The sequence below is a fragment of the Calidris pugnax genome, unplaced genomic scaffold (assembly GCF_001431845.1).
Source record: "Calidris pugnax isolate Ruff unplaced genomic scaffold, ASM143184v1 scaffold498, whole genome shotgun sequence".
Lineage (NCBI taxonomy): Eukaryota > Metazoa > Chordata > Aves > Charadriiformes > Scolopacidae > Calidris > Calidris pugnax.
The window spans coordinates 63,699-74,531 of record NW_015091244.1 but is presented as its reverse complement, the minus strand read 5'-3'; the positions used below and the strand labels follow the sequence as shown (position 1 = coordinate 74,531).

Genomic DNA, 10,833 nt, shown 5'->3' with positions numbered 1-10,833 from the left:
CCGGCCCCGGCCCCCCAACCCATCCAACCTCACCCTCCCGTCATCCCCACGCCCGCTCAACCCGTCAAGGTGAGCTCTTTCCTTAATTATCTCTTTGCTCTTAATTATCTCTTGGTTGCTCTTCACTTTGCCACCGGAGGCTCTTTTTAAGGCAAAACGGGCCACAGTTGGGTCAAAAGAATCAGTTTGAGAAACTTGAGGAGCCCACAGTGACCGTGCCTGACACCGGTTAATGTTGGACATGGGGAATTCCACCCAAGTTGTGTGGAAACCTCTTAAATGCTCTTAAAACCTCCTTTTCTTCAGTTTTACATGAGTTGGGAAGAATTTCTTGACTTACTGAAGTGACTCCTTCCTTTGATTTTTGGTGGTTGAGTAGAAATACTCCATGTTTTCCCCTGTAGAGCTTCCTACAGCTCAAAATTACCGGAATATTTATGGAAGGGCGTCTGATGTCCTTCTCGTAGGGTCATCACCAACGATGATGAACCCACGGTGACGACCCTAGTGATGGTGAACCCAAGTCAACGCTACAAGAAACTCTGACTCCAAAATACAATATACTGAATTAATCTTGATTGATTTTGCTTGCTTTTAGACAAAAAAAGGGGTGAAGAGGAAAGCGGACACCACGACACCGACCACCATCGACCCAATCCACGAATCCTCATCGTTACCTGTGGAACCCAAAGCCACCAAACTGGGTCCCCGTCGGGAAAGCAGTCGCCCGGTGAAACCTCCCAAGAAGGACGTTCCGGATTCTCAACAACACGCGGTAGAAAAAAGCAGCAAAATCTCAGAGCAGTTGAAATACTGCGGGGGGATCATCAAGGAGATGTTCGCCAAGAAACACGCCGCCTACGCCTGGCCCTTCTACAAACCCGTGGACGTGGAGGCGCTGGGACTGCACGATTATTGCGATATCATTAAACACCCCATGGATCTGAGCACCATCAAAGTAAGCACCGGGCCTGGGGTGGGAAGGAAGTCGAGGAAGGGGGTGAGAAGAGACCAAAAAAAAAGGTGATTTTTTTCACCCCCACAAGGTGTCCTCAAATGTTGGATGGATTTATTTCGGCCGGGGGTTTGTGGTGGGGCCGGTCTCGTGTCTTCTTCTCTCACTGGAATCATGATATTGGGGAAAAAAGCAAATATTCGGCATTTTTCTTCACCGTTTGAAGATTAAACTCTAAAAACCACCCCCCTGGGAGGGAAAACCCAGTGCCCAACTGGTTCCTCAAGGGCAAGAATTAATAACGGGCAGTTATTAATGACCTAACGAGCGATGGCCGTAGGTTCAGTTTCTTCTCCTCTCGTCGGAATTGTGATATTTGGGAAAAAAATCAACACCCGTGTTTTTCTTGACCATTTGAAGTGAAGATTAAACCCTAAAAACCATCTTTCTGGTGGGAAAAACCAGCCCTCAACTGGTTGCTCAAGAGCAATAATTAATAACTGTCAGTTATTAATGACCTAACGAGCAATGGTCTTGAAATTATGTTATTACAAATCATTAATTGGGTTGTTTGGGTTTTTTTCCATTAAAACAACCAAGAAACACTCGCATGGGGGGTGATTTTATAGAAAATTCCCTTTTATTGGAGAAATCTTCCCATTTTTTTTTCCAGCCAGGAGGTGGCCCCAGAGACCATCAAAGACACGAATGAAGGGATTGGCTTTAAACCAACCCCCTTTTCAGTCCTTTTTCATATAAAACCCCGCGTTTTCCATCTAAATCGGCCTTTCTTTGAGCACAGAAGGTTCCTTCTGCATCACAATTCCTTCATTTTAAAGAATAAATTCATCCCCGTTTCCCCTCAAAACGTTAATTCAGGTTTAATTTTAAAAAACGACTCCAAAATCATCCCTGGAAATGTTCATTCAGGGTTTAGAAATGGAACCTTTTAGGTGGAAAACCTGAATTCATAAATTTTGAACTTTGGACTTTTTGGTTATTGAGCGTTAATTCATTATTTTGGAGTCGAGCTTCAGCCGTGACTTTAATCCCCAAAATTGGTCGTTCTTTTGCCCAAAACCAGTTGTTATTTTTCTATAAACCCTCCGTGATCATTCATTTGACCAAAATTAGTTGTTTTTTGGACCAAAACTGATCCTTCTTTTGACCAAAATTGGTCATTATTTTTTTAGGAACCTTCCACAATCCTTCAATTGACCAAAAATGATCTTTTTTTTTGATGAAAATTAGTCGTTATTTTTTTCATATACCATGCATAATCTTCGACCAAAATTAGTTGTTCTTTTGACCAAAATTGATCGTTCTTTTGACCAAAATCAGTCGTTATTTTCCTATAAACCATCCAGGATCTTTCATTTGACCAGAATTAGTTGTTCTTTGGACCAAAAGTAGTTTTTATCTTCTGATAAACTATCTACAATCCTTCATTTGTCCAAAATTGATCGTTCCTTTGACCAAAACTAGTCGTTATTTTTTGAAATCCATCCACAATCCTTCATTTGACCAGAATTAGTTGTTCTTTTGACCAAAATTGATCATTCTTTTGACCAAAATCGGTCGTTATTTTTTTAGAAACCTTCCACAATCCTCAATTGACCAAAACTGATCATTTTTTTTGATAAAAATTAGTCGTTATTTTTTTCATAAACCATCCACAATCCTTCCTTTGACCAAAATTAGTTGTTGTTTTGACCAAAATTGATTGTTCTTTTGCCCAAAACTAGTCATTATTGTTCTATAAACCATCCATGATCCTTCCTTTGACCAAAATTGTCATTCTTTTGCCCAAAACAAGTCATTCCAGCGCAGGAAGAGCTGAAACCCATCCCCGCTTTGGGGCTGGATTTACTCCATCAAACCCGCGGATTTTGATTCACAGCAGAGACTTTTGTTGGTGTTTTTTTTTACCTTTTTCCCCTCTTTTTGTTCTTTTTTCAGTCCAAACTGGAGACCCGGGAATACCGGGACGCTCAGGAATTCGCCGCCGACGTCCGGTTGATGTTCTCCAACTGCTACAAGTACAACCCAGCCGACCACGAGGTGGTGGCCATGGCCCGGAAACTGCAGGTGAGGACGCGCCGGGGTCTTCTCCAACAACAGAAAACCCCCAAAATCTCAAAATAAGCCCAAAAACGTTGATAACGGTCAAAACCCCATCCTTTTTGCCATTGGAACGAGGCTGACTCGGCCCCATTTGCCTCTTTAAACTCTTTTATTGTGTTTAATCGCCTTTTTTTTGTGTCCCCCTCGGTTTTTTGAGGGAGGAAGGAGGAAAAACACGACCGTAAAATGTTGCTTTTCTGCCCCAAAACGCCCACAGAGAAAAATAAGCATTGGGACCTGCTTGATTTTAATGATTTATTTTTTTTCCCCTCCTCCTTACGGGGACGTTTCCTGCTCCCAAAAGGGAGAAAATTGGGGAAAAACCATTAAATTGGGCAAAAAGGTATATAAAACTTAGGGGAAAGGCGTTAAATTGGAGGGGAAAGGTATTAAATTGAGGGAGAAGTTATAAAATTTGGGGGGGAGCTGTTAAAAATGGGAGAAAAGCCATTAAATTGGGGAACAAGGTATTAAAAAGGGGGGAAAAACCTCATAAATGTGGGGTTGAATCTGTTAAATGGAGGCAAAAGCTATTAAATTGGGGAAAAAATATTAAATTATGAGGGAAAAGCTATTAAATTGGAAGGGAAAGGTATTAAAAATGGGGGGAAGCTATTAAATTGGGGAGGAAGCTGTTAAATTGGGGAGGGAAGCTATTAAAAATGGGAGAAAAGCCATTTAATTAGGGGACAGGCTATTAAATTATGGAGGAAATCTATTAAATTGGGGGGAAATCTATTATATTGGGGGAAAATATGTTAAATTACAGGAGAAGAGCTGTTAACTTGGGGGAAAAGCTCTTAAATTGGGGGAAAATCCCAGCTTCTGAGGAAGCTGCCAGATGTTTATATTTTTTTATTAATAAAAACCCAGCTCAGGTGAGGGCTGCTTTAATTTGACACAAATTTTCACCAAATAAATGCGAGTTTGGGCTTATTTTTAGCGTGAATTTTCTCAAATCCATCATTTTACTCGTATTTTTTTCTGGATTTTCTGGGAAGAAAAACCTGGAAAACACAATTGTCCCCTTTTGGCTGCTGTTTTTTCTTTATTTGCTCTAACGAGGATCATCGCAGCCTCTTCAAACGACGTTTCGGGGTGTTTTCCAACCAGCACTGGAACGAATCCGATGTGAAATTCCAATAAATCCTCTTGGGGGCTGCCAACGACCGAATATTTTGATGGAAACTCGAGATTTTTCCTTTTTTGGTTTTTTTTTTTCACACCTGGAGGAACATCCTCGACAACGGGAATCGCCAGGTCTGGACCAAGAAACTGGGATTTCACTCCCATCACAGCCTTGGATGAGCTCAGGAACACGAACCCCCCACGGAGCAACTGCTGGGAAAAGCTGGATTTTGGACAAAAAGAGTTACAAAGTGGGGGTTTTGACTCTAAAAGTCCCGCCAAAAGTGGGTGTTTTCAATATTTTGGCCGCCCCATCGTGGGGATGGATGGAGCCGGGGACCCAAACACTGGCTGGATCCCGCTCCCCGGGGACGTCGCTTCTCCCTTGGCTTCTCCTCTGCTGAGAAAATGGATTTAAGAAATAAAAATTAGGGGGAAAAAAAAGAAAAAAAGAAGGAGGTTCCTGGAGTGTCCCTGAAGTTTGGGAACGAAGCTGGGACTTGAGATCCTGTAAAAAAAACCAATCTCATCGGCCTCTTGCTCAAGGAGATGCCTCATTATCCCTCGTTATCCCTTGGCCTGGAAAGCTCCACCACCCAAATAACCCGTTTTTCCGCTTTTTTTTTACCAGTTCGTCATCATTTTGGGGATTTTTGGGCTCAATGCCAGCTCCTGGCTGAGGTTGGGGGTTTTCTTTTTTCCTGGAACCGGTGGTGGACGAAACCATCGGCGGCGAGAATCCCTCGGGAGTTATTTAGGAATAGATGAAAATAATCAAATAAATATTCAACAATGAAATAAATATTCAATAACTGATGAGAATAACTTCAACAATTAATTAAAACTAAGAAATAAGGCGTTTATTAGCTCCTTATCCACTTCCAGGATTTTGGCTTCCCTCCCTTCCTGGGTGGATTCCTGGGGATCCTTTGCCTTTTTGTAACCCAGATGCTTCCGAATCCATGGATTTCTTTTGAACTCCACACAAAAAGAGCTTTAAATTATTTTTTCTGTTAATTAAGAGACTTAAGTAGGTATAAAGAAAAACCACCGGGAAGATTTCTGACTCTTAAACATGAAATCCAAGCAATGGCACGGCCTTTGCCGCTGGCGTTAATCGAGGACCGGCCTTTCTGGTTGATGGAAAAAAACCCACTAATTATGTCGTAAATGCTCATTAAGCGCAGTGATTCAGTGCCAATTAAATGCCAATTCCCTGGAGGAGTTTCCAAATTCCCCTCCCATTTACCCCCCAAACAGGAGCCCCAGGAGCCTGTAAATAGGATGAAAGGGCTTTTGCCGGCAGGTGGAAGCAGCGAAACATCGTCTCCAGCGCCCGGAAAAAGGGCAGGAGGAGGATGAGGATGGAGAAATAAGAAGAAAGACGCTCCGTCGGCTGGAGTTTTGAGAAGAAAAATGGAAAAAAAGCCAACAGGAAGAGCCCAAAACATCCTTAAAATCCCAAGGATGAGCCTCAAGCGGAAGAGCTGGAAACCTTCGGGAAGGAAAAAAGGGGTTGATTTGCTGAAATATCCAAAAGAAATAGGAATCGGAGGCTGAAAGTCAAAATTTTGGGGCAGGAAGGAGGAATTCTCTCTTCTTTTGTTGCGATTCAACGTTGAAGAGGTGGACACCCATGGTCTTTCTCCCCACCATCCCTTAGGTCATCTTCTGGGAGCTCCTTCCAGACTCCCAAAGGACTCGCTGAGCTCAGAAATAGGTCCCCAAAAACCTAAAAAGAGGGGAATCCACACTATTTTCGGGTCTCACCTTGTAGGAGGCAACAAAAAAAAATGGCATTTTTTTGTCTGCAGGAACTTGGCCCTTCACGAGGTGGCACCTGGGGGGAAAAAGTCTCTTTTTGGGTGCAAGTGGGGCTTGATATTCTGGGAAACTGGAAAAAAACTTGTCCTTTCAAAGAGAAGGCACCAAGAAATGGAACTGGCCCCCAAACCAGGGGGTCCCACCGTCCTGCCTCGGTTAAATGAAAATGGATTTTTGTGTCGGGTTTTGAGGAGAAAAAAGGACTTTTCTGTTGTCAGGAAATCTGGAATTCAACCATCTCCAGTCTGTCGCTCTTTGGGATGATGGGAAAGGTCCTTGGGTGAGGATTTTGGTTGAATCAAAGTGGTTTTCACGGGGCGTGGGTTGGGAAAATCCAGGTTTGGTGAAGAGAAGACGGGAATGGAACCACCCAACCCATCGTAGAAGATCTCAAGAACCCGGACGATGCAGCTTTTAAATGACTCTTGTCCTTCTTGCCGCTAATTTTTCCCCCCTTAACCATCTGGGAGATGGCAAAATCCCAAGAGAACTTGGAGCTTTGAGGAAATCCTCTTGTCTACACCATTGCAGTGTTGAGGCCGTGGGTGGAGACCACAAGGCCATAGGGACCATCCTGGAAATCCTGATCGCATTTGTCGCATCCCGTTTTGCCCAACCTCACGTTATTTCTCCTCCCCCCCCCCCTGGTTTTGTGTTTCCAGGACGTGTTCGAGATGCGCTTTGCCAAGATGCCGGATGAACCTGAAGAACCTGTGATTCCGGCTTCTTCTCCCGTGGTGGTGCCACCTCCCACCAAGGTGGCTCCACCTTCATCGAGTGACAGCAGCAGTGACAGCTCCTCCGACAGCGACAGCTCCTCGGATGACTCTGAGGAAGAGCGAGCTCAGCGATTAGCGGAGCTCCAGGAACAGGTACCTCCACGGCCTTGGGGGTTGTCCAACCTGGCCTTCTTCTTGACCTCAGTGTGGCCCTGGGGTCTTTGCTCAAAGCAGTAGATGTTCTGGTTGACCAATCGTGACCATCAGCCCCAAAATGGATGGTTCTCAAGGGAACCACAAAGGAATTGGGTGGTTTCTCCAGGCTGGTGGAGAAAGAACGCTCAAGAGGTTGTCTCCATCCTCTCCCAGTGGTCAATAATTGAATGTCCAGAAATTTGGGTGAGATAAGGAGCTGGAAGAACCAACGTAATTCATAGGAGAAGATTAGAAAGGGTTGGGAAGTAGCGGAAAAATGTTAATTATTATGGAAAAGGAGGAGGTTCTGGGTTAAATGACCGTGATGTCGGTGTCTCCCAGCTGAAGGCGGTGCACGAGCAGTTGGCGGCCCTGTCCCAGCCCCAGCAGAACAAACCAAAGAAGAAAGAGAAGGACAAGAAGGAGAAGAAGAAGGAGAAGCACAAAAAGAAGGAGGAGCTGGAAGAGGCCAAGAAGAGCAAAGCCAAGGAGCCACCACCCAAGAAGGCCAAGAAGAGCAACAGCAACAGCAGCGCCTCCAGGTCAGCCCTGTCCCCCTTCCATGTTACTTCCATTTGTTGTTTCTCTTCGCTAATTAACTTAATTATTGATGAGCGACACCCAGGGCTGACCCCCTGCCAGCCCCTCCTCTCCCCAGGCTCCGGGGTCCTTCGGGATCCCTTATTATGGGGAAAAAGGGAAAAAAAATCCCGAAGAGTCGTGTTGTTGACTCTTGAATGTCAAATTCTCTCATTTTTCCTCCTTTTCCCGTTTTTTTGGAAGCTGTAGGTTCTAATTTTCGGAGGAAAGATGCCGGGAGCCCCGAATTTACTGCCCTTGGGAAGGGGAGGCGGAACCTCGGGATTGAACCTGAGGCCAAAAGGAGTTAATTGGCAGATTTCGCTGTAACGAGGTGAAATTAAGAGAGAAGGAAATCACAAGCTCAACCTTCTTGTCTTAAGAGCTGGTTGAGGTCAACCTTGGGTGTCTGCAAGCAGCTTGACCTCAACCTTGGGTGTCTACAGCAGGTGGAGCTCAGTCTTGGGTGTCCTACAGCGGGTTGAAGCTCAACCTTCTTGCCATAAGAATGGGTTGAGCTCCACCTTGAGTGTCTACAGTTGGTTGAGGTCAACCTTGGGTGTCCTAGATGTGGTTCAGCTCAACTTTGGGTGTCCTACAGCTGGTTACGGTCAACCTTGGGTTTTCTACAGTAGGTTAACCTCAACCTTCTTGTCTTGGGAGCCAGTTGAGCTCAACCTTTTTTTCTTAAAAAAGGGTTGAGGTCAACCTTGGGTGTCCTACAGCGGGTTGAAGCTCAACCTCAACCTTGGCTGTCTACAGCAGCTTCAGCCCATTCTTCTTGCTGTAAGAGCAAGTTGAGCTCCACCTTGAGTGTCCTGCAGCGGGTTGAGGTCAACCTTGGGTGTCTGCAGCACGTTGAGGTCAACCTTGGGTGTCCTACAGCAGGTTGAGGTCAACCTTGGGTGTCTGCACTTGGTTGAGGTCAACCTTGGATGTCCTACAGCAGGTTCAGCTCAGCCTTCTTGTCGTAAGAGTGGGTTCAGCTCTACCTTGAGTGTCCTACGGGAGGTTGAGGTCAGCCTTAGGTGTCCTACAGTGGGATGAGGTCAACCTTGGATGTCCTACAGCAGGTTGAGGTCAACCTTGGGTGTCTGCACTTGGTTGAGGTCAACCTTGGATGTCCTACAGCAGGTTCAGCTCAGCCTTCTTGTCGTAAGAGTGGGTTCAGCTCTACCTTGAGTGTCCTACGGGAGGTTGAGGTCAGCCTTAGGTGTCCTACAGTGGGATGAGGTCAACCTTGGATGTCCTACAGCAGGTTCAGCTCAACCTTCTTGCTGTAAGAGTGGGTTGAGCTCCACCTTGAGTGTCTACAGCAGGTTGAGGTCAACCTTGGGTGTCCTACAATGGGTTGAGGGTCAACCTTGGGTCTCTAATGGCACGTTGAGGTCAACCTTCTTGTCTCAGGGCAGGTTGACCTCATCTTTCCACGTCCCAGCCTCGTGGTGGAGCTTCACGCTCAGGTTCTCCAGGAAATTAAAATTTCGATGACAACCTTGAAGACATTGGACCCAACCAGCTGCTTTTCATCCCGATTCATTAATAACCTTTTGTCGCCGTTGTTGTTTTCATTGTTGTTAATTAGTAAGAAGGAGGCGGTGGCGGTGAAGAACAGCAAACCCCCTCCCGCCTACGAGTCGGAGGAGGAGGAGAAATGCAAACCCATGTCCTACGAGGAGAAACGACAGCTCAGCCTGGACATCAACAAACTGCCCGGGGAGAAACTGGGGCGCGTCGTCCACATCATCCAATCGCGAGAGCCCTCCCTCAAAAACTCCAACCCCGACGAGATCGAGATCGACTTCGAGACCTTGAAACCCTCCACCCTGCGGGAGCTGGAGAGATACGTCACGTCCTGTTTGCGCAAGAAGAGGAAACCTCAAGGTAACCTTTTTCTTCTTTTTTTTGCCTCAAAAATCCCGGTTTTTGTCCTTATTTCAGCCAGGGGGTTCCCAGGCTCTGGCTGGAGAAGAGGAAGGAGAAAGGATGAGGGAAGGGATTGAGGCGATCGATCCCCTTCTCCCGTGAAAAAGAGTCATATTTTTAAACTAATTTTGAAAATTTAAAATTTTTCATTTCTAAATTTTAATTTTGAATATTTTAATTTTAATTTAATAATTTAATTTTAAATTCTAAATCTTTTTCTTTTAAATATTTTTCCTTAATTTAAAAACTCTGATTGTATTGAATCGTATTTAATTTTTAAAGGTCTGCATTTATTTTCTTGAACCTGATTTACTTTCAAATTTACTTAGAAATTTTAATTTTGAAATTTTTGTTTTATTAATTCACAATTTTTAACTTTACTTGCATTTAATTGTTCCCTTTTTCCAGTCTTAATTTTTGTATTCTATTTAAATTGTAAAAAATTTAATTTAAAACATCCTTTTATTTAATCTTTAAAGTGTATCTTTCTTTAATGAACTTATTTGAAATGTAAAAATTGAGATTCGTTTTTTTTTTTTAATTGAATGTTTTTTCCTTTTAGTTTAGTGCTTTAGCAAAGCGTCCCCGGTAGCTCGAGCAGCTCCTGAGCTGCGGCTGCACCCGCTTTTATTCTCATTTTATTCTGATTACTCTCATTTAAATTCTCAAAAAAAAAAGTTAATTTAATACTTTTCAGCAAAAATTTTTAATTCTTTTTTCTTCATTCTCATTTTAATGTAAGCTATTAAAAAAAGGTAATTTTATATTTCTAAACAAAAAAATTTAGATTTTCTTTATTCTCATTTATTCTCAGTCTGATTATTGTTATTTAAGCTCTTTTTAAAAGGGCAATTTTATAGTTTTAAGTTTAAAATATCAGATTTTCTTTTCTGTACTCTCATTCTCGTTTTATTCTGATTTTTCTCATTGATGCTGTTTTAAATAGGGCAATTTTAAATATTTTAAGCGAAAAATTTAACCCTTTCTTTCTTCATTCTCGTTTTATTCTGATTATCCTAACCATTTAGGATATTTTTAAAGGGAAATTTTACAGTTTTAAGTAAAAAAATTTTTTCTTCTCACTTATTCTTGCTTTATTCTGATTTTTCTCATTTAAGGTGTTTTAAAAAGGGCAATTTTAAATTTTTAAGCCAAAAATTTAACCCTTTTTTTTTTCATTCTCGTTTTATTCTGATTAACCTAACCATTTAGGATATTTTTAAAGGGAAATTTTACAGTTTTAAGTAAAAAAATTTTTTCTTCTCACTTATTCTTGCTTTATTCTGATTTTTCTCATTTAAGGTGTTTTAAAAAGGGCAATTTTAAATTTTTAAGCCAAAAATTTAACCCTTTTTTTTTTCATTCTCGTTTTATTCTGATTAA

The 10,833-nt window shown here is 42.8% G+C and overlaps 1 protein-coding gene across 1 annotated transcript in view; it reads left to right on the top strand.

Moving 5' to 3' along the window:
* BRD4 (bromodomain containing 4) overlaps positions 1–10,833 on the top strand; it is a 70,860-nt gene that overhangs the window by 7,295 nt on the left and 52,732 nt on the right. The window contains 6 exon segments of the mRNA XM_014960092.1: positions 1–69; positions 599–958; positions 2,915–3,043; positions 6,694–6,903; positions 7,288–7,487; positions 9,110–9,519. The exon segment at positions 1–69 is cut by the window's left edge and continues 224 nt beyond it. Of these exon segments, the coding sequence (XP_014815578.1) occupies positions 1–69; positions 599–958; positions 2,915–3,043; positions 6,694–6,903; positions 7,288–7,487; positions 9,110–9,519 (1,378 nt within the window).